General features: G+C 44.2%; 1 protein-coding gene across 1 annotated transcript in view; it reads right to left on the reverse strand.

Annotated features, from left to right (window-relative positions):
- The window catches only part of grin2ca (glutamate receptor, ionotropic, N-methyl D-aspartate 2Ca), a 39749-nt gene extending 27474 nt beyond the window's left edge, over positions 1–12275 (reverse strand). The window contains exons 1-3 of the mRNA XM_045217191.1: positions 12181–12275; positions 4680–5321; positions 3213–3327 (exon numbers count right to left, since the gene is read on the reverse strand). Coding sequence (XP_045073126.1) covers positions 3213–3327; positions 4680–5321; positions 12181–12275 — 852 coding nt within the window. The remainder of the gene's footprint in view (positions 1–3212; positions 3328–4679; positions 5322–12180) is intronic.
- Positions 12276–19685: the final 7410 nt, after the last annotated feature.

Below are 19685 nucleotides of genomic sequence, written 5' to 3' on the forward strand. Positions count from 1 at the left end.
TGAACTAGTACTTTTGTCATGCGAAGTGTATGGGGTAGCGAAGTCAAAAGCAGGACACAGAGCGGCTGGCAACGTTATTTACTGAACACAGTAAAATCAACGTACACAACAACAAACCTCCAAAACAGGGAGGAAAGCACAAAGACCCGTACATACACGAACTGCCGGAAATGACAACAAACAATAACACACAAAATACCAAATGAGAGACAGGGGTAAATATAGGGAATACAATCAAACATAATGGGGAACAGGTGTAAACAATAAAGACTAAACAAGACAAACACCGAACCATCAATCGGCAGCAGCTAGTACTCCGGGGACGACGAACGCCGAAGCCTGCCCGCGCAAGGAGGAGGAGCAGCCTCGGCTGAATCCGTGACAACTTTATTCCCTTGTAGACTAGAAACAGAAAAAGTTTAATTGACTATGTCACTTCGAGACCATATATCATGAGGAGCCTATTGAACAAATATTTTGACCCCAGAAGTGTTTGGAAATCAACTTCCTGTGTACCTCGCTATAATTTCAGGAGGACTGGAGGAAATGTACGTCTAGGAAGCAGTCGCTTCCCCAACACTGTATATCAACCAGCAGGATAGGAGCTGTGACGGGAGCAGGCTCCAGCCTCCAGGGCTTCATTCTCACTCATCTCTATATCACTTCCTGTCTCTTCCTCAATGTTTTTTTTCTCTCTCTCTCTCTCTCTCTCTCTCTCTCTCTCTCTCTCTCTCTCTCTCTCTCTCTCTCTCTCTCTCTCTCTCTCTCTATTTCCGTCTCGCTCTCGCTCTCTCTCGCTCTCTCTCTCCTCTTCTCCCAAGCTGACTTTTTTTGGGTGGGAAGAGGCTCGAGGGTGGAGGATCTGGATAGTACTGTAGCTGGAGGATAAGTATTTTTGTCTGTTGTAAAGAATGGCTGACCATCAACTGTCAGCCCAACTACATTTGGAAAGAGCACTGTGGTGATTTACCTGGATAATAAATGAGCAGAGGAGTGTGCCATCAGTCTTTAGTGTGCCAGGAAATATCATGGGTGAGAGCTGAGCTGTGGGGGGTTGTTTCCGAGATGACTGAACACAATGCGATGAGTGGCTGGGACTTCTAGTAGAAATAACAAAAGCAATCAGAAGGAGAGATTGATTCTAAGCGCTTGGTGAAAAGATGCGTAGTTTACCAGCTTTAAGAGGAAAAGAGAGAGTAAGAGTGTCCCCTCACTCTTTTTACTGGCTTTACAGAGCCAAACCTCTTTGTTTGTGTCAAAGAACAGACTTGTCAGTTTGCCTTTGTAACATATTGGAGATGAGAGAGGGAGCCAAGATCTCAAATGCCTATAGCCTGAGCTTGGATAATACTTGGAGTGAGCAATGTTCCTAATGATTTGGTATTTGTTGTATTTTCTTAGGATCCCCATTAGCTGTTGTCAAATCCAGAAACATACTGTAAGGCTCAGACTGGCTAAAACTAAGGAGAGAGAAAGACTTCTCCTCTTCTTCTCCTCCTCTTCTTCTCCTCCTCTTCTTCTCCTCCTCCTTATCTTTGCCAGGATAAGGAGTAAAAGCAAGGTGCAGTTTAAGGTGGAACACAAAGGAAAATTAAAAAACGAATTGAGCGAAGGGGAGAGTGAAGGAGTGCTGGACACTACAAGGTTTCCAAAGCGTTCCATAGGGATTCTGGCCCATGTTGACTCCAATGCTTCTCACAGTTGTGTCAAGTTAGCTGGATGTCCTTTGGGTGGAGGATCATTCTGGGAAACTGTTGAGCATGAAAAACCCAGCAGCGTTACAGTTCTTGAAAACACTCAAACCGGTACGCCTGGCACCTACTACCATACCCCCGTTCAAAGGCACATAAATATTTTGTCTTGCCCATTCACCCTCTAAATGGCACACATACACAATCCATGTCTCAATTGTCTCAAGGCAAAACAATTATTATTTAACCTGTCTCCTCCCCTTCATCTACACTGATTGAAGTGAATTTAACAAGTGACATCAATAAGGGATCATAGCTTTCACCTGGATTCACCTGGTCAGTCTATGTCATGGAAAGAGTTCCTAATGTTTTGTACACTCAGTGTACGTTTGCCTCATTGATCTGCAATGAATGAGCATGTTTTCTTGTTATTATTTTGAAGAATCACTTCAGGTAACTTTTTTGAGTAGCTCAGATATTTCCAGTAACGGAGTCTAATGATGAGTCTTATTGATCACGTCCAGCAGTAAGCTTGTTGACATCTCAACCTCAAAGTGGATTCACTACACTGCTCATTCATCTTCTGTTGTATTTTTAATTGCAACCTTTCCATTGGCTCAAGCTGTCAATAGACTACTACCCTCTCTCTCTCTGACCCACCACACATCTGATAGCCTACAGTACAGTACACTGTCAGACCCTTCAATTACAGAGGCATAGGCCTAAATTTCAATAACATATCTGAAATTATTAGGAACCAAACTTGAGAGAACATCGATAGCACGTAATAAGCTGGAGAAGGCCCGGGGGTGTTTACCCAGAGATGAGGTTTGGCCCAACATGTTCTGACACACATCAACCTCCATTCAACCACTGACTGCATTTAAGGAAGAAAACCATCCTCCACCTCCCTTCAGTGTCTACTCCCTACTGGGAACCCCCTGACAATATCTACCTTCAATAAAGCCTGCTGGTAATTGAGGCTGCAGAATTTCTCACATTGACTCGTCATGGGGGGTGAAGAAGGGATTACAGATAGAGGGTATGAAGTGTGAGACAACGTTCTGTTCGCTAAGAGCTGGTGGCTCTGAGGTAGTGGAACGCTAGGCTGGCTGATTTGAATAGCTGGTGTTTATAGAGAGACCAGTCAGACGTGTAATCACACTAGGCCTGTGGTATGTAGAGGTATAGTGGCCGATTAGGACACTGTGATGGGTAGGAGGCAGTTAGAGCCCAATGCTAGCCTATTAGGTGGACAGCATGCATTTTGTAACAGGTGATGCAAAGGAAATGTAACAGCGCACAATATGCCCAAGTCAAGACCTGTCAGGGATAGTTCATGAAAATACAGGGTGAATGAGGAAGTAATTAAGTAATTAATGTGTTGTTAATAACACTTTCTGGAGTTTTTCCTTTCGTAATGAGCAGGTTATATAGCCTTATTACCTTGTAGTCAGATATCACAAAGACCAACCCTAGTTTTACTGATTGGGAGGAATATAATGAAGTGTAATGTCTCACCTTATCCCACTGTCTCTCCCGGTCTAAGGTGATGATGACCATGGCTGGGTTGATCAGGTACCCTTCAGGGTTGAACGAGAAGTCGTTGTGTTCCCATGTTACGTTTAACATGTGCCTGGAAACAAGGGAAATCAATCAGAGGGTTAAATACTCATTACAACACTGTACTAATAGTCGTTAATGCCCATTAATCCAATCTTCCAATGGTTTCATCCTATTTCTAAAGCACCACATGCTGCTTGTTTTGCACATAGCTATTGACATGCTGTGAACTCCCTGTCATCACGCCCTGCGAGGCTGCTCTCTCTCTCAGTCCAGCAGAGGTGATGAAAGCATGCTGGGTAATGAACGGGCCCTCTGTCTAGTCCATGTGAAAGGCTTGTTTAATCTGGTAATCTGTGATAATCTTATTAACAGGTGGAGTGATTTATAATCAAAAGCTCATTAAAAAAAGACCTAATTAAATGAGGTGTTGAATCTATTGACCGCCGAGGAGAGAGCGAGGCACTGCACCGTTTGAAGTGTCTCCCTTTGAATAGGGTCTGTGAGAAAGAACAACGTTGTGCCAGGGAGGGAAATAAAAGAGTGGTGAGCAGACGGAGAGTGCTGTAGCAGGCCTGCCGGACCCTCATATTACCAACTATTTGGTCATTGCTATTCGACTCAGGACATTTTTGCCTTTAAAGTGGAAATAGTAGGGGTTGGAACAGCAGTATGACTCAAATCAAAGGCTGAAATACAGCTGCCCAGACGTTTCTCCTTTTTCATGAAGGATTTCGATTTACAAAAAGAGAAGTTATCTTTCCCTCAGGCTAGCCACTTTCAGAAAATAGAAAATTACTTCTGAGGAGAAAGTGATGTTTTAATACCACTGAACTGTGTCAGATTTCATATTACGATCCTGGTCTGCAAAAATTAATAAAGAATACCCCCCTGTACCCTGCCTGGAAACTCCCCAATCCTCCCAGTCCAGTCTCAAATGCTGACGCTGAATCTGTTTTCCCTACAGAAGCCGAGCCTCCCTTTGGCTGATTAAAAATGTTCTCGAACCAAATAGGATTTGCTCCATGTTCCCTGGCACAGATGGCACCAGATTGCTCTTTTGGGCTGGGCTAGTATGACAGGCCACATCATCTCTCTGTGATGCCAGTGCTTCCAACAGTGAGGTGATGGGACAGAGGTAGGATGGATGAGTTGGCAGGCAGGGGTTAAGGGAGTAACATGGAGACTACCATGTTACCCGCCACCACAACATTAAGCAGATGGAAAGCCACAGCTAAATGACTGTTGAGCAACTGTTGACTGATGTTGCCAACTCTCTCTCTCTGTTTCAAGTCAGTCCTTCTCTATCTGCTACAGTTATCACTTAATCTCTCCATTTTGGTTGGCTTTTCTTATTGCAATGAACAATCTTGAACCTACAGTATGTCAGTATGCCCCCCTTCCACCCCCCCCACCTCCACACACCTGAATAGTGTATCATTAGAAGATGCCCTAACAGGGCTGTGGCAGTCGTTATGGCCCTCGGGGATGAAGCCCCTCTGTTTGCGGAAGCTCTGCACCCCTTTGACCACGATGGCCACCCCGTCCCGCACCCTCTTCCTCAGGCTCATCCGCCAGCGGTCAGTGATGATGCTGATGAGGCCCACAGGGAAGCTGTTTGGTGGGGGCATGTCTGGGTTCCCCACGGCAAGGCTGGGGAGGATCCAGATGTAGCCAGGCCCCAGCAGGCCGGCCTCTCTGGCCATACTGAACAGGTACTGGGCCTCCTCATGGGAGCAGTATACCAGCAGCACCTGGGCGTCGATCTGCTGCAGCAGGCGCCGTGCCCGGATGTCGTTCATGCCGTCAGCAGACATGTCGAAGGTCAGCACGTCCTGCAGTTCCCACATGAAGTAGCTGGTGTCGGTGAAGGTCTTGACATAGTCCACGTAGACCTCATAGCCCGGGTACAGGCTGGTGATGACCACGAAGCTGTCCCAGTTGTACTCCTCCATCACCTTGAACATGCCGTTGATCTGCTGCTCGATGGAGGAGCCCAGCTGGAGGAACGTGGAGCCATCGCCCTGCAGAGAGACACAGACAGCAGAGTGAGCACAGATAACAGCCCTTAATGGATAGTCAATTTCAGCTCAATCAATTTGCTCAATTTATCTAACAAGCAAAATTAAAACTTTCTAATGATCTAATGCAATGACTTTCTTAATAGCCTACTTAGTGGCAACTATATGATTGCGGTTTATGTAATTCAGCCAGTTATATGTAAAAAATAAAATAATTACAGTAGACCACCCAGAAGTGGTGTGTAGTCTCTGGGCTGAGAGGCAGTACTGTACAGTAAGTTATTGTGTTTGGTGTTGCTCTACCTGGAGCCCAGGCACCATTCATCACTTTAACCCATGTGTCTCCCACTTGCCACAGCAACGCTGGCCCTCATCCATACTTTTGTCTTGCAAATGCAGAAGGATGGCACTATCACTGAGCCCAGCCTCTGTTTTCTCTTTTCATCTCTCCCCGTTCTCAAGATGTCTCTCCTCTTTGACCTTGGAGAGAGGAGTATGAAAATTCTGTGTTGTGTTAACTAAAGTGATCCAGGTATTTTGAGGAAGATCAGAGCTGGTTCTTGCCTGTGTGTGTTTGTAAGTGTGTGTCTTCTTTTAGTATGTTCAGGGAACAGAATAATATACGTTTTTTCCATCAATCTTGTTGAAATATTTATATCAGTAATGGTCTTGGCATCAACATGTTTCTGCAACCTGGGAAAGCTATGGGCTTACATAGGGCAGGGTTTTATTTTTGTGTTTCTTACTAGAAAATAACAGAATCCATCATTGTTTTTAAGACTGCTTATGACCCATACAGTACATTTACAGGGTGGATGCCATTGATATGTCTTGACTCTAAGAGAAGTTAATGATTGTTTATTGGTTTTGAATTATGCACGCTGCTCATAGAAATCATTGCACCATAATTGCTTTGTAAAACAAATAGTATCGTAAATCATATGCACCCCCAGTGAATTGTAATGATAAACAAAGTGTAATAAAAACGTACAGAAATTACAGAGATTTTACTGTTTCACTGGCTGCATATCTGGGCTGATCATTAAGACTTTCACTTTTTAAATGAAGTTGTATAAACGGCAACTTTATAATCAATAAATAGCTTATCATTTTCTTCATCACCCCAAATAAATCTATAAAGTAGATTTGATGATACATTTTTTACTTTTGTCCCTCCTAAGTCAGAATAATTGTGGTGAGGCTCAGTTCCTTGATATTATGTCATTTATATGCCATTTACACATATAGTGCCTTCAGAAAGTATTCACACCCTTTGACGTTTTCCACATTTTGTTGTGTTACAGCCTGAATTAAAAATGGATTAAATTGAGATTTTTTTTGTCACTGGCCTACACACAATACCCCATAATGTCAAAGTGGAATTATGTTTTTCGAAATGTTTACAAATTAATAAAAAAAGAAAAGTTGAAATGTCTTGAGCCAATAAGTATTCAACCCCTTTGTTATGGCAAGCCTCAATAGGTTCAGGAGTAGAAATGTGCTTAACAAGTCACATAATAAATTGCATGGATTCACTCTGTGTGCAATTGATAGAATAATTTGTTAATGACTAATTATTACACTCCACTTTATTAAATGTGTTAGAATCCTGAGACTATAATCTAATAATGTGTGTGTGTGTAGGACCAGTAAAGATTATGACATTGTGTTACTATTTAGCAATGTGAGTAGAAGTTAGACCAGATAACAAAGGACAAGTAGAACTGTCTACAGACAACTGAGAAACCAAGATAAAGAGGCCTCCCAATTTAGGGAGGAGAGAAACCATTAGGCTTGGAAGAGTGCATGTGTGTGTGTGTATGTGTGTGTGTGTGTGTGTGTGTAGTGTGTGTGTGTGTGTGTGTGTGTGTGTGTGTGTGTGTGTGTGTGTGTGTGTGTGTGTGTGTGTGTGTGTGTGTGTGTGTGTGTGTGTGTGTGTGTGTGTGTGTGTGTGTGTGTGTGACCTGATGGTCAGGAGAGCAGTTTTCCAGTGGAAAACTACAGCCCGCCTAAAGAGGGGTGGGATTTTCCCTCTGACGTGTGCGTATAAAAATATTGTACGACCATTTTGTTTCAGAGCGCTCTCATGAATAAATATGCTGACCATTGCAGGATTGAGTCTTTGTTTAATTTATTTAAACTAAGAGATTTACAACCTTTTGGGAATTATTCAGAGATTTATGAAAAAGTTGACTTCAACCATTGAGATAACAAAATTCTTGTGACAGCAATAATAGTGTATAACATGATTTTTGAATGACTACCTCATCTCTGTACCTCACACATACAATTATCTGTAAGGTCTCTCAGTCGAGCAGTGAATTTCAAACACAGATTCAACCACAAAGACCAGGAAGGTTTTCCAATGCCTCACAAAGAAGGGCACCTATTGGTAGTTATTAATTATTAATTACACTTTGGATGGTGTATCAATACACCCAGTCACTACAAAGATACAGGCATCCTTCCTAACTCAGAGGAAGGATGTAGGGTTAGGGTGTAAGGTTTTAGCATAGCCTGAAGGTAGGGCGTTGCAGTTCCCCTTGCTGTTCCGTTGGTAAGCACCATGGTCTTGTAGTGGATGAGAGCTTCGACTGGAAGCCAGTGGAGTATGTGGAGGAGCGGGGTGACATGAGAGAACTTGAGGAGGTTGAAAACCAGGTGGGCTGCAGCGTTCTGGATAAGTTGCAGGGGTTTGATGGCAAAAGCGGGGAGCCCAGCCAACAGCGAGTTGAAGTAGTCCAGACGGGAGAGGACAAGTGCCTGGATTAGGACCTGCGGCGCTTCCTGCGTGAGGTAGGGTCATATTCTACGGATGTTGGAGCGAGTCACTGCTTTGATGTTTGCAGAGAACGGCAGGGTGTTGTCCAGGGTCACACCAAGGTTCTTTGCACTGGGAGGGCGACACTAGAGTTGTCAACCGTGATGGAGAGGTCTTTGAACGGGCAGGCCTTCCCCAGAAGGAAGAGCAGCTCCGTCTGGTCGAGGTTAAGCTTGAGGTGGTGGGCTGACGTCCAAGTTGAGATATCTGCCAGGCACGCAGAGATGCGTGTCGACACCTGGGTGTCAGAAGGGGGGAAGGAGAAAAGTAGTTGAGTGTCATCTGCATAGCAATGATAGGAGAGACCATGTGAGGATATGACGGAGCCGAGTGACTTGGTGTATAGAGAGAAGAGGAGAGGGCCTAGAACTGAGCCCTGGGGGACACCAGTAGTGAGAGTAAGTGGTGCAGACACAGATCCTCTCCACGTCACCTGGTAGGAGCAGCCTGCCAGGAAGGATGCAATCCAAGAGTGTGCAGAGCCTGAGACGCCCAGCCCTGAGAGGGTGGAGAGGAAGATCTGATGGTTCACGGTGTCGATGGCAGCTATTAGATCTAGGAGGATGAGAACAGAGGAGAGAGAGTCAGTTTTGACAGTGCGGAGAGTCTTCCTGACACAGAGAAGAGCAGTCTCGGTTGAGTGACCTGTCTTGAAGCCTGACTAGTTAGGGTCAAGAAGATCGTTCTGAGAGAGATAATGAGAAAGTTGATCAGAGACAGCACGCTCAAGTGTTTTGGAAAGAACAGAAAGAAGGAAAGAAAAACAGTTATAGAGTTTAATGGCTGTGATAGGAGAAAACTTTAAGTTTTAGTAATTTTAGTTTCTCCACAATACTAAACTAATTGACAAAGTGAAAAGAAGGAAGCCTGTACAGAATAAAACTATTCCAAAACATGCATCCTGTTTGCAACAAGGCACTAAAATAATACTTCAAAAACCTGAATACAAAGTGTTGTGTTTGGGGCAAATCCAATACAACACATTACTGAGTACCACTCTCCATATTTTCAAGCATAGTGGTGGCTGCATCATGTAATGGGTATGCTTGTAATAGTTAAGGACTTGGGAGTTTTTCAGGATAAAAAAGAAACGGAATGGAGCTAAGCACAGGCAAAATCCTAGAGGAAAACCTGGTTCAGTTTGCTTTCCACCAGACACTGGGAGATGAATTCACCTTTCAGCAGGACAATAACCTAAAACACAAGGCCAAATCTACACTGGAGTTGCTTACCAAGAAGGCAGTGAATGTTCCTGAGTGGCCGAGTTACAGTTTTGACTTAAATCTACTTGAAGATCTATGGCAAGCCCTGAAAATGGTTGTCTAGCAATGATCAACAACCAACTTGACAGAGCTTGAAGCATTTTGAAAATAATAATGTCAAATGTTGCACAATCCAGGTGTGGAAAGCTCTTAGAGACTTACCCAGAAAGACTCACAGCTGTAATCGCTGCCAAAGGTGATTCTAACATACCTATCTAATCAGGATATATTCAAGGTTTTTTGTTTTTTGTTTTACAAATGTTCAAATTTTTCTTCCACTTTGACATTACAGAATATTTTGTGTAAATCCACTTTGTAAAACAATAAAATCTGGAAAAAAATCAAGGGGTGTGAATACTTTCTGAAGGCACTGTATGCCATTTTTCCTTGATGCTATCAGAGCAGTACCCAGAAGTCACTGCTTCACTCAAGCTGGACCTTACCTGTCCCTTTCCCTCTCTAGGGGACTGTGCTCTGTCTCTGTCATGGTCATCAAGCTTGTTGAGGTTTGGGGTTACAGAAAGCCAGGTATCCAGAGACTAGGACTACTCTGTCCTCTTGTTCTGCTGTTTCATTCTGTCTCCTTGTTGTCCTTCAGAGAAGTCTAAAGTAGGTTAGAACTATCTGTGTGTCTCCTGATGTCAGTCATCATATTGGTCTATTCCTCTGAGTGTCTCCACTGACGGTTCTCATCGCTCTGAATATCACATCCTCTCTGTTTCTATTTCAATTAGTAACATTGAACATTTAGCTATTTGTGTTTTACCCTTTTCCATATACAAAAGACATCCTCCTACATTACCTTGGAGGTAGATATGATACAGTAGAAGGGACAATAAAACATCTTGCAACATCGGTTTAGCAAGAGCAAGGGTGTTATGCAGGTTGGTAACTGAGCAGGTTTTGAAGATGGCATTTTCTAACTCCTCTCAGTGTCCCGCAGCAAAGTTATTGTCTTCTTTCTGTGCATGCAGCCTTTTTTCACCACTTGTATGCCACGAGTATTCATCTGGCAGAGTGTAAAATCAATTTGCTCCTTAGCATGTGTGTGTGTGTGTTCGTGTGTGTATGTGCCTGTGTGTGCCTGTGTTTGACTGTGTCTAGTATGTGTACACGATCACACTGTGACTCTCAGCCCCAAAAAACCTAAGGGTCTATCTAGAGAAAAGCCCCCAGCTAAGTGTGGTAGCGACCACTCAATTGGGATTGTGGAGACAGTTAGCTACTGTACTGTAGTCCAAATGAGCCCTGAGCATGGACAGCGGACTGCCACAGGCTCAGCTACAGCCCAACCCAGCATGCTAAAGCTCTTAACCATTATGCATCAGGACACAACCCCATATCTGATGATACATACTGTCGGACATGGACAATAGTGTCTGAATCAAATCGCTTGAGGGGATTTAAGGGAATCTGGTTGGAAACAGGTGTCTGTTACCAATACTACGTGCTGAATATGAAACTAAATCTCCTATAGGTGTAGGGCAGATTTTGCCAGATGTTTGTTTCTTTATGTTGATGGTGATTAGTATACAGTATTGTTGTTTCCATGAAAGGGTTGTGACTATAGATTGAAGTCCCATTGTGCCTCTGTACTGTAAGTGTGTACATTTCATAAAGAAGATTTAACGTCATCTAGTTAACAGCTTAGCCTCCACTGGCACTGCGAGAGTTTAGGACTATAAGGTTCTATCTGCAAAAAGATGATTCTGAGATAATTGGCTTTAAAGTTCCGGACCCTCATTGGTTTGAATGGTGTCAGCAATTTTATATATTGTATTTTTTTGAATTTATCAACATTAATTGGGATATTTAGAGTACTATATAGGTAGAGAACATTGAACAGAACAAGGCTATGTCTATAACTTTTTTTTTTTTTTACAAAAATGCAGATAGAACCTTAGTCCCAAGCTCTCGAGTCTGGCCAGTGGTCTGTTTACAAACAACAAGATAGAGTGATATGTCTTTATATACTGTAACAAAAACACACATCTCATCTCTTCTCCCTAATTGTATGTTTTATATTAGCCAACTGGCTCTTTGCTTGAGTGCTTTGTGGCTTTGTGGGTAACAGATTAGCAACTGAATGCTTTACAAATGGGTTGGATCGGGGTCAGATGAGAGATAAAAGCCATATATATCACTGCACAGATGCTTTTATAGGACCACAGGTCAGTGGTCAAGAACCCCAATACAACATATTTTCTTTTCAGAATACAATGCTCTCTACACACACAAAGTTTAGGCCACTGAAAACAAAAATGTTATCTGGACCAATGGTGGGCATTTGAAGGACTCTCACAGAAACAAATCGCTGTCACTAATTATTGATAGAGTGGAATGGAGATGGAATGGTTTAAGAAAAACAAGGGGAAAGAAATGAGGCTTTGCAATAAAACACAAAGCTGCAACTGCAAGGGCACCTGGAATTGTGGTGCTAGGGGCTTGAGAGATTAGAGCAGGGAGTCTGTACTGTGTTGTAATTGATTCAGAAGTTGCAAAATAAATCTGAGGGAGGGAGACCGGCGGCGAGTAGCCATTCCAGAAGGGCCGGTGGAGAGATAAAGGCAGACGTGCTCTGCCTCGTTCTCTCTCTTGTTTCCTCTCTCTTTCTCTCTCTTCCTCCCTTTGTGCAAGAGGAGCACATGGCATCCTGCTCTCTCTCTCTCTCTCTCTCTCTCTCTCTCTCTCTCTCTCTCTCTCTCTCTCTCTCTCTCTCTCTCTCTCTCTCTCTCTCTCTCTCTCTCTCCAATGGTGAGTGACTTCTGGACATGGATCTTTGCTGCGGCATATGTCCGCCCTCAACTCCCAGCGTGATGTACCCTGGCACTGTCGTCATGTGCTCGTCCCATGTGCTGACGTCACAGGGACCCTGCGCAGGGCCGAGGAACAGACAGACGTACACCGCCGTAGTCATTTGTCCTTCCTCACAATGATAGAGGAGATCCAAAGGCAGTAACAGATAGCACTGCATTACAATAATTTTGTACATTTGAGTTTTATTGCATCCATTTTGAATGCATTTATATTACATTGTAACACTAAAGTGAGCACAAATTCATTTGTTACTGTCTGAATTGTGTTGTATTCTGTAATTCTCATGCTAAATTATCTAGTAAATTATTATGCGCCATAAACAATGTTTATTATATGCCTTTGACTTGAAGAAAACCAGGACAAAAAATATATTAAGTGATTTTGTTATGTATTCATGCATCCTTACTCAGATTGCAGACTCCCATACAGATCCTCTGAATACCATCCCAGCCTATTTAGCCCTGTCTAGACAGTTCATACTGTATCTGTGTCACTGGCCCCAGGATGCATAGCAACAAGGTAGAGAGGGACACAAGTAGGTTTAGGATGTGAAGAAAGGAAGAGAGAAAAAGGTTGCTCTACTTTAGGGATGGGCCTCAGGCTCCCCTTCCTGCTTTGAGAAACGAGGTCTGCTACTGCTGCTCGCCCTGTTTCCCAACACCTCTCCGGACCACTGAAGCAAAGAGACTCTGGACCCAATCCTAACTTAAGATACATGTAAACTTATGCATAAATTATGCATTAATGTCAATGGGAGATTTAAGATGTAATAAAAAAATGTGGGTTACAGACATAAATCTCAAGTTAGGATTCGGTCCCCAGTGATAGGTGTGTGAAGCGAGACGGCTGGACAGACAGTCTGAATGCTGTCTTGTCTACCTGGGACTACTACAGTATGATGTTGTCTGATACGTCATGTCTCCGTCTATTGGGCTTTGCTGCAAGTGTGTTGTGGTTAAACATTTGATACATGACTGTTCCCTGCTATTCCCCTTGTGAATCATATTAGAACATGGCATTGTCAAAGATCACATGTAATATAGTACAGATTTTTTTTAAACAAGTCATTTAGCAGACGCTCTTATCCAGAGCGACTTACAGTTAGTGCATACATTATTTTTCATACTGGCCCCCCGTAGGAATCGAACCCACAACCCTGGCGTTGCAAACGCCATGCTCTACCAACTGAGCTACATCCCTGCCGGCCATTCCCTCCCCTACCCTGGGCCAATTGTGCACTGGCCCATGGGTCTCCCGGTCACGGCCGGCTACACCAGAGCCTGGATTTGAACCAGGATCTCTAGTGGCACAGCTAGCACTGCGATGCAGTGCCTTAGACCACTGCGCCACTCGGGAGACAAATTCAAATGAGGATTCGTCGGCGAGTGGGAAACCCGCCTCTACCATCCGTTCTATTGGCCAACGTGCAATCACTGGAAAATAAACTGGATGATCTCCGCTCAAGATTATCCTACCGACGGGATGTTAAAAACTGTAATATCTTATGTTTCACCAAGTCGTGGCTCGACGACACGGATAATATTCAGTTGGCTGGGTTTTCCCGTTCATCGGCAGGACAGAACAGCTACAGTGAGGGAAAAAAGTATTTGATCCCCTGCTGATTTTGTACGTTTGCCCACTGACAAAGACATGATCAGTCTATAATTTTAATGGTAGGTTTATTTGAACAGTGAGAGACAGAATAACAACAGAAAAATCCAGAAAAAAGCATGTCAAAAATGTTATAAATTGATTTTAATGAGGGAAATATGTATTTGACCCCTCTGCAAAACATGACTTAGTACTTGGTGACAAAACCCTTGTTGGCAATCACAGAGGTCAGACGTTTCTTGTAGTTGGCCACCAGGTTTGCACACATCTCAGGAGGGATTTTGTCCCACTCCTCTTTGCAGATCTTCTCCAAGTCATTAAGGTTTCGAGGCTGACGTTTGGCAACTCAAACCTTCAGCTCCCTCCACAGATTTTCTATGGGATTAAGGTCTGGAGACTGGCTAGGCCACTCCAGGACCTTAATGTGCTTCTTCTTGAGCCACTCCTCTGTTGCCTTGGCCGTGTGTTTTGGGTCATTGTCATGCTGGAATACCCATCCACGACCCATTTTCAATGCCCTGGCTGAGGGAAGGAGGTTCTCACCCAAGATTTGACGGTACATGGCCCCGTCCATCGTCCTTTGATGCGGTGAAGTTGTCCTGTCCCCTTAGCAGAAAAACACCCCCAAAGCATAATGTTTCCACCTCCATGTTTGACGGTGGGGATGGTGTTCTTGGGGTCATAGGCAGCATTCCTCCTCCTCCAAACACGGCGAGTTGAGTTGATGCCAAAGAGCTCCATTTTGGTCTCATCTGACCACAACACTTTCACCCAGTTCTCCTCTGAATCATTCAGATGTTCATTGGCAAACTTCAGACGGCCCTGTATATGTGCTTTCTTGAGCAGGGGGACCTTGCGGGCGCTGCAGGATTTCAGTCCTTCACGGCGTAGTGTGTTACCAATTGTTTTCTTGGTGACTATGGTCCCAGCTGCCTTGAGATCATTGACAAGATCCTCCCGTGTAGTTCTGAGCTGATTCCTCACCGTTCTCATGATCATTGCAACTCCAGGAGGTGAGATCTTGCATGGAGCCCCAGGCCGAGGGAGATTGACAGTTCAGATTTTGTGTTTCTTCCATTTGCGAATAATCACACCAACTGTTGTCACCTTCTCACCAAGCTACTTGGCGATGGTCTTGTAGCCCATTCCAGCCTTGTGTAGGTCTACAATATTGTCCCTGACATCCTTGGAGAGCTCTTTGGTCTTGGCCATGGTGGAGAGTTTGGAATCTGATTGATTGATTGCTTCTGTGGACAGGTGTCTTTTATACAGGTAACAAGCTGAGATTAGGAGCACTCCCCTGTATAAAAGACACCTGGGAGCCAGAAATCTTTCTGATTGAGAGGGGGTCAAATACTTATTTCCCTCATTAAAATGCAAATCAATTTATAACATTTTTGACATGCGTTTTTCTGGATTTCTTTGTTGTTATTCTGTCTCTCACTGTTCAAATAAACCTACCATTAAAATTATAGACTGATCATTTCTTTGTCAGTGGGCAAACGTACAAAATCAGCAGGGGATCAAATACTTTTTTCCCTCACTGTACGTCTGACGAAGGGTGGTGGTGTGTGTCTATTTGTCAATATCAGCTGGTGCGCGACGATGTCTAATATTAAAGAAGTCTCGAGTATTGCTCGCCTGAGGTAGAGTACCTCATGATAAACTGTAGACCATCTATATTTTTCGTAGCCGTCTATCTACCACCACAAACCGATGCTGGCACTCAACAAGCTGTATAAGGACATAAGCAAACAAGAAAATGCTCATCCAGAAGCGGCGCTCCTAGTGGCCGGGGACTTTAATGCAGGCATTTCTACCAGCATGTCACATGTGCAACCAGAGGGAAAAAAAATCCAGACCACCATTACTCCACACACAGAGACGCATACAAAGCTCTCCCTCGCACTCCATTTGGCAAATCTGACCATAATTTTATCCTCCTGATTCCTGCTTACAAGCAACAACTAAAGCAGGAAGTACCAGTGACTCGCTCAATACGGAAGTGGTCAGATGACGCGGATGCTAAGCTACAGGACTGTTTTGCTAGCACAGGCTGGAATATGTTCCGGGATTCATTCAATGGCATTGAGGAATATACCACCTCAGTCACCGGCTTCATCAATAAGTTCGTCGACGACGTCGTCCCCACAGTGACCGTACGGATATATCCCAACCTAAAGCCATGGATTACAGGAAACATCCGCACTGAGCTAAAGGCTAGAGCTGCCGCTTTCAAGGAGCGGGACACTAATCCGGACGCTTATCAGAAATCCCTCTATGCCCTCAGATGAACCATCAAACAGGCAAAGCATCAATACAGGACTAAGATTGAATCCTACTACACCGGTTCTGACGCTCATCGGATGTGGCAGGGCTTGCAAACTATTACGGACTACAACGGGAAACCCAGCCGCGAGCTGCCCAGTGACGCGAGCCTACAAGATGAGCTAAACGTATTTTATGCTCGCTTTGAGGTAGCCAACACTGAAGCATGCATGAGAGCACCAGCTGTTCCGGAAGACTGTGTGATCACGCTCTCTGTAGCCGATGTGAGCAAGACCTTTAAACAGGTCAACATTCACAAGGCCGCGGGGCCAGATGGATTACCAGGACCAACTGGCAAGTGTCTTCACTGACATTTTCAACCTCTCCCTGACCAAGTCTGTAATACCTACATGTTTCAAGCAGACCACCATAGTCCCTGTGCCCAAGAAAGCGAAGGTAACCTGCCCCGTAGCACTCACGTCGGTAGCCATGAAGTACTTTGAAAGGCTGGTCATGGCTCACATTAACACCATCATCCTGGAAACCCTAGACCCACTCCAATTCGCATACCGTCCCAACAGATCCACAGATGACGCAATCTCAATCGCAATCCACACTGCCCTTTCCCACCTGGACAAAAGGAACACCTATGTGAGAATGCTGTTCATTGACTACAGCTCAGCGTTCCACACCATAGTGCTCACAAAGCTCATCACTAAGGTAAGGATCCTGGGACTAAACACCTCCCTCTGCAACTGGATCCTGGACTTCCTGACGGGCCGCCCCTAGGTGGTAAGGGTAGGCAACAACACATCTGCCATGCTGATCCTAAACACGGGGGCCCCTCAGGGGTGCATGCTTAGTCCCCTCCTGTTTTCCATGTTCACCCACGACTGTGTGGCCAAGCACGACTCCAACACCATCATTAAGTTTGCTGACGACATGACATTGGTAGTCCTGATCACCCACAACGATGAGATAGCCTATAGGGAGGAGGTCAGAGACCTGGCAGTGTGGTGCCAGGACAACAACCTCTCCTTCAACGTGAGCAAGACAAAGGAGATGATCGTGGACTACAGGAAAAGGAGGGCCGAACACGGCCCCATTCACATCGGTGGGGCTGTAGTGGAGCGGGTTGAGAGTTTCAAGTTCCTTGGTGTCCACATCACCAACAAACTATCATGGTCCAAACACACCAAGACAGTCGTGAAGAGGGCACAACAACACCTTTTCCCCCTCAGGAGACTGAAAAGATTTGTCATGGGTCCCCAGATCCTCAAAAAGTTATATAGGTGCACTGTCGAGAACATCCTGACCGGTTGCATCACCGCTTGGTATGGCAACTGCTCGGCATCCGACCGTAAGGCGCTACAGAGGGTAGTGCGTACGGCCCAGTACATCACTGGGGCCAAGCTTCCTGCCATCCAGGACCTATATACTAGGCGGTGTCAGAGGAAGGCCCAAAAAATTGTCAAAGACTCCAGTCACCCAAGTCATAGACTGTTATCTATGCATAGTCACTTTACCCCTACCTATATGTACAAATTACGTTGACTAACCTGTACCCCCACACATTGACTCGGTACCGGTAACCCCTGTATATATCCTCAATATTGTTATTTTATTGTGTTACTTTTTATTTTATTTTTTACTTTAGTTTATTTAGTAAATATTTTCTTAACTCTATTTCTTGAACTGCATTGTTGGTTAAGTGCTTGTAAGTAAGCATTTCATGGTAAGGTCTACACCTGTTGTATTCGGCATATGTGACCAATACAATTTTATTTGATTAGATTTTATCTCTACCCTGTAATGTCGTACATAGCAGCCACCAGTCACCAGTCACCAGTCACCCCTGGTTGTAAATCCCCAGTGGGAATGAATGCTCCAAAGCCCCCCTTGCATTTTAACATTCCAGGCTTGCGTGTTAGCCATGATTGATTGGCACTAGTGAAGCAGATTTTATTTAATTTCCATCAGAAGGTGATATATGGCTGCATGCCTCACAGCTAGATTAGAATCCTCTGTTAAGGAAGCTCTCTCTCTGTTTGACGACTGCAGACAGACAACAGACAGACAACAGACAAGCACATTCTCCTTGAGTTGGGTTTGTCTGAATCTTATAGAGATATTTTATAAGGCAAATGTTGGGAAATGTCAAAGGTAAAATATAGTAAACATGATTGATATATTATAATCCAGATGCATGTCTAAATAAGGAATATAATCAATGCAGTGTATAACCGTGCTTTAATGAATGTATGTATATTATTTTTTAAGAAAGTGTCTGAGCCACGCCACCAATATAATGAGATAAGGGAAAGAGGCCTCATATGGAAAAGCGCCCATGGCCTTTTGGAGTAAACCACATGTGACATCTGGACGTTGAAAGATAAGGGTAGAGTGGCACTAAAATAAGTTAATCATTTGCCCTAAGGGGAGTAACTGTATATGCTATGTAAGCATGATTGTGCACTTGTATTTGTATAAAAGGAGATCTTTGAGCCAAGGAGAGCCAGATGTTCCATGGAGCACCTCGGCTTTGTTACGCAATAATAAAGCCTAATTTTTGGATTCACAAGTCTCTTGAGAGGTATTTTTGAGTTGACTACTTTTGAGTCAAATATTTCTACAACAATCTGCCCTATACTTCTTGTAAAACCCTGTTGGTCCTCACCCACACACATTCCATGGACTAGATTATTTGTGTCTGCTAGGCTATTGATTATCCAATGATTGTTTTAACTTTTTCTAATTTCAAGAAAAAAAAGGAATAATAGGTTTCTAATGGATTATTCTAATTTAGCTAATCAACATGCTAATTGAGACAAATCTCCTCAGGATAGGAATCTGTTCTCTGTTCATTTTCGCCATCCTCTTCGAGCATGATCAAACTCTGCTTTCTCAGAGACAACATTTTAAATGATTGAGTTGGCTTGTTGACCAGCTTGTACGGCGTCCCACTAATCAATCAACGGTGAGCAATCTCTCAGCCTTGTTGAAAAGCTTATTTAAAGGTATCTTAAAGGTTCATATAAATGGCTACATCTGTCTCCAACACCATCATTAAGTTTGCTGACGACACGACATTGGTAGTCCTGATCACCCACAATGATGAGACAGTCTATAGGGAGGAGGTCAGAGACCTGGCAGTGTGGTGCCAGGACAACAACCTCTCGCTTAACGTGAGCAAGACAAAGGAGATGATCGTGGACTACAGGAAAAGGAGGGCCGAACACGCCCCCATTCACATCGGTGGGGCTGTAGTGGAGCGGGTTGAGAGTTTCAAGTTCCTTGGTGTCCACATCACCAACAAACTATCATGGTCCAAACACACCAAGACAGTCGCGAAGAGGGCACAACAACACCTTTTCCCCATCAGGAGACTGAAAAGATTTGTCATGGGTCCCCAGATCCTCAAAACGTTATACAGCTGCACCGTCGAGAGCATCCTGACCGGTTGCATCACCGCCTGGTATGGCAACTGCTCGGCATCCGACCGTAAGGCGCTACAGAGGGTAGTGCGTACGGCCCAGTACATCACTGGGGCCAAGCTTCCTGCCATCCAGGACCTATATACTAGGCGGTGTCAGAGGAAGGCCCAAAAAATTGTTTAAGACTCCAGTCACCC

This window comes from Coregonus clupeaformis, unplaced genomic scaffold, assembly GCF_020615455.1.
Source record: "Coregonus clupeaformis isolate EN_2021a unplaced genomic scaffold, ASM2061545v1 scaf0961, whole genome shotgun sequence".
Taxonomy (NCBI): domain Eukaryota; kingdom Metazoa; phylum Chordata; class Actinopteri; order Salmoniformes; family Salmonidae; genus Coregonus; species Coregonus clupeaformis.